This window comes from Abramis brama, assembly GCF_963993115.1.
Source record: "Abramis brama genome assembly, chromosome: 1".
In the NCBI taxonomy this organism is placed as follows: domain Eukaryota; kingdom Metazoa; phylum Chordata; class Actinopteri; order Cypriniformes; family Leuciscidae; genus Abramis; species Abramis brama.
Genome location: NC_139963.1, coordinates 9285527 through 9287762, shown reverse-complemented (window position 1 = coordinate 9287762; position 2236 = coordinate 9285527). Strand labels below are relative to the sequence as shown.

At 32.2% G+C, this 2236-nt stretch overlaps 1 protein-coding gene across 1 annotated transcript in view; it reads left to right on the top strand.

Annotated features, from left to right (window-relative positions):
- Positions 1-587, top strand: part of LOC311090488 (uncharacterized protein) — a 32463-nt gene extending 31876 nt beyond the window's left edge. Inside the window, 1 exon segment of the mRNA XM_084125781.1 lies at positions 1-587. This exon segment is cut by the window's left edge and continues 387 nt beyond it. Within this exon segment, the coding sequence (XP_083981907.1) occupies positions 1-176 (176 nt within the window). The 3' untranslated portion in view covers positions 177-587.
- The last annotated feature ends 1649 nt before the right edge of the window (positions 588-2236 follow it).

The window sequence follows — 2236 nt, the reverse complement described above, 5'->3', positions numbered from 1 at the left end:
ACGTGTCAGCCGGCACTCTGTCCTTCTACAGCGTCTCTGACACACACACACTCACACACTTACACACATTCACACACACATTCACTGAACCCCTCTGTGCTGGATTTAGATTTAATGGTTATTCAAAATCTTCAGTGTCTCTGTGTCACATTAAACAACACACACACTCTGACTGACACACACACATACATGTTGAACCATTTAACACATTTGAATTTTTATCAGAAGTGTGTAATTACATAAACACACACACTCACACTAAATTGTCATTTCTCCAGTTGTGTAACTGATTGTGTGTGTTACTGCATTATCACCGTTATTGATATTCACACACTTTATTTGTGCACAATGTGTTATTAAAATCCTTCAGATGATCTGATTAAAACTGCTGGATCTCACAGGATTATTATAATCAATAATGTGAGATGAATAACACATCATCTATATAATCATAGAGATAACTGTAAAATGAACATTAATCTACTGTCACCTCCAGTATTTCACTGTTAATTCACATGTTTTATTACAGTTTAATCATGTTATTGTAGTTTATGGTCAATAAACGCTTGTTCCTGTTTCAGTCTGAACATGTTTCTTCAGTTGTTGATCTTTGACTGTTATTTTCATTCATGATAAACTTTTTTTTTTTTTATTTGTGTTGGAATGACCATTAAAGCGGCATTTGCCATAAAAGCGTTTTAAATCAAAATGCTTTGTAAAAGTATATTATATCTATATTAATAAAGGTTAGTTCCAGTCCTTGATTCTGATCTCAGAGTAACACTGACAGACACTGACTGGTTCAATCACTGCGATTCAAAATATCAATTATTAGCTTTATTTCACATGTACAAAGTTGCATCAAATGAACGGTTGTTGTTGTTTTCAATGGAAAGAGTTTCTCATTTCCCCAGATTAGTGTGTCAACATGCCCCATTACAAGATCAGTGTGTGTTGTTAATTCGCTGTTTTCCCCTGTGCAATAACAGTGAAGATGAGAGTGATCTGTGTGGAGAAATGAAGCAGATGTTGACTGGAGTAAAGTGTGAGTTCTGCTCTCGGTCTCATATCTGGTGTCGTCAGACCTCAGGTGTGAATAAAGCTGAAATGAATGAAACACTCAGCTGATGTTTGTCTCTCTACTGGAATCACACACAGATCTAGTTTAGCAGAAGGAAAATCTAATGAGAAAGAGGACAATCACTGTTTTGACTAGTTGTCTGTGAAGAACTCAATATTCTTATTGCTCTTTGATGTCTGAATGTTAATGTTAGTTTTGTGTGATTTGCGTAAATTGCAAAATAATAGTTGAACAGAAATGATTGCTGTAAAGTTTTGACATTTGAAAGGCCGAAGCTGATGAAAGGTAAATTGGTCAGGAAGGAGTTTACAATGTGAATTAATAAAGTTATTTACAAGCAAAATTATAAATATAAATGAGAAAGAGAGGTATCTCATGTGTATATATAAACACTCAATATATTTATTTTCATGTTTTGCACTTATTTATTAAGATTTTGAGATGAAAAGGGTGAATCAGTTTAAACCATCCATTAACATCTAATGATCAAAAACACAACGCTGACAAAACAGATTACAGTCAAATAAACAGACTTACAAAGAGTAACAATCAATTCAGCCTTTATTTCAAATTCACCTCATTTACAAATATTACATAGAACATCCGTTCTGGTGATTTATCATTTCATAAACAGAAAACACAGCAGATTATCAGAGATCAGCATTAAATCTCTTTCATCTGTAAAGTGCATCAAAGTTGAAGAAACTCAACATGTACAAATGGAAACTGAACTCGCACACAGTTTTACTTCAACATATTTGCTTTGGGATCTTGAATTATTACATATAACATCAGATTTTCATTGAAGTTTAACATCATTATTTTGTCCCTGTAACTAAAGTAAATCAGTTTGTCCTGAATCAAAGATCAAGTTAATTCAAGCAGAGCGCAGAGGTTTATGGGGTTATTATTGTTGCAATATTCCAAATAAATAGATTAATATTCACAAATAAATGTAAAGAGATTCACAAAAATGTATCAAATTCACAAATAAATAGATTAAGATCCACAAATAAATGTAAAGAGTTTCACAAAAAAAAGAAATGATAAAATACACAAATAAATAAAATGAGATTTGCAAATAAATGAAATATTTACAAATGTTTTATAATTTTACAAACACAACTCTGCCTGGCATTTATTTGTGAACCGATT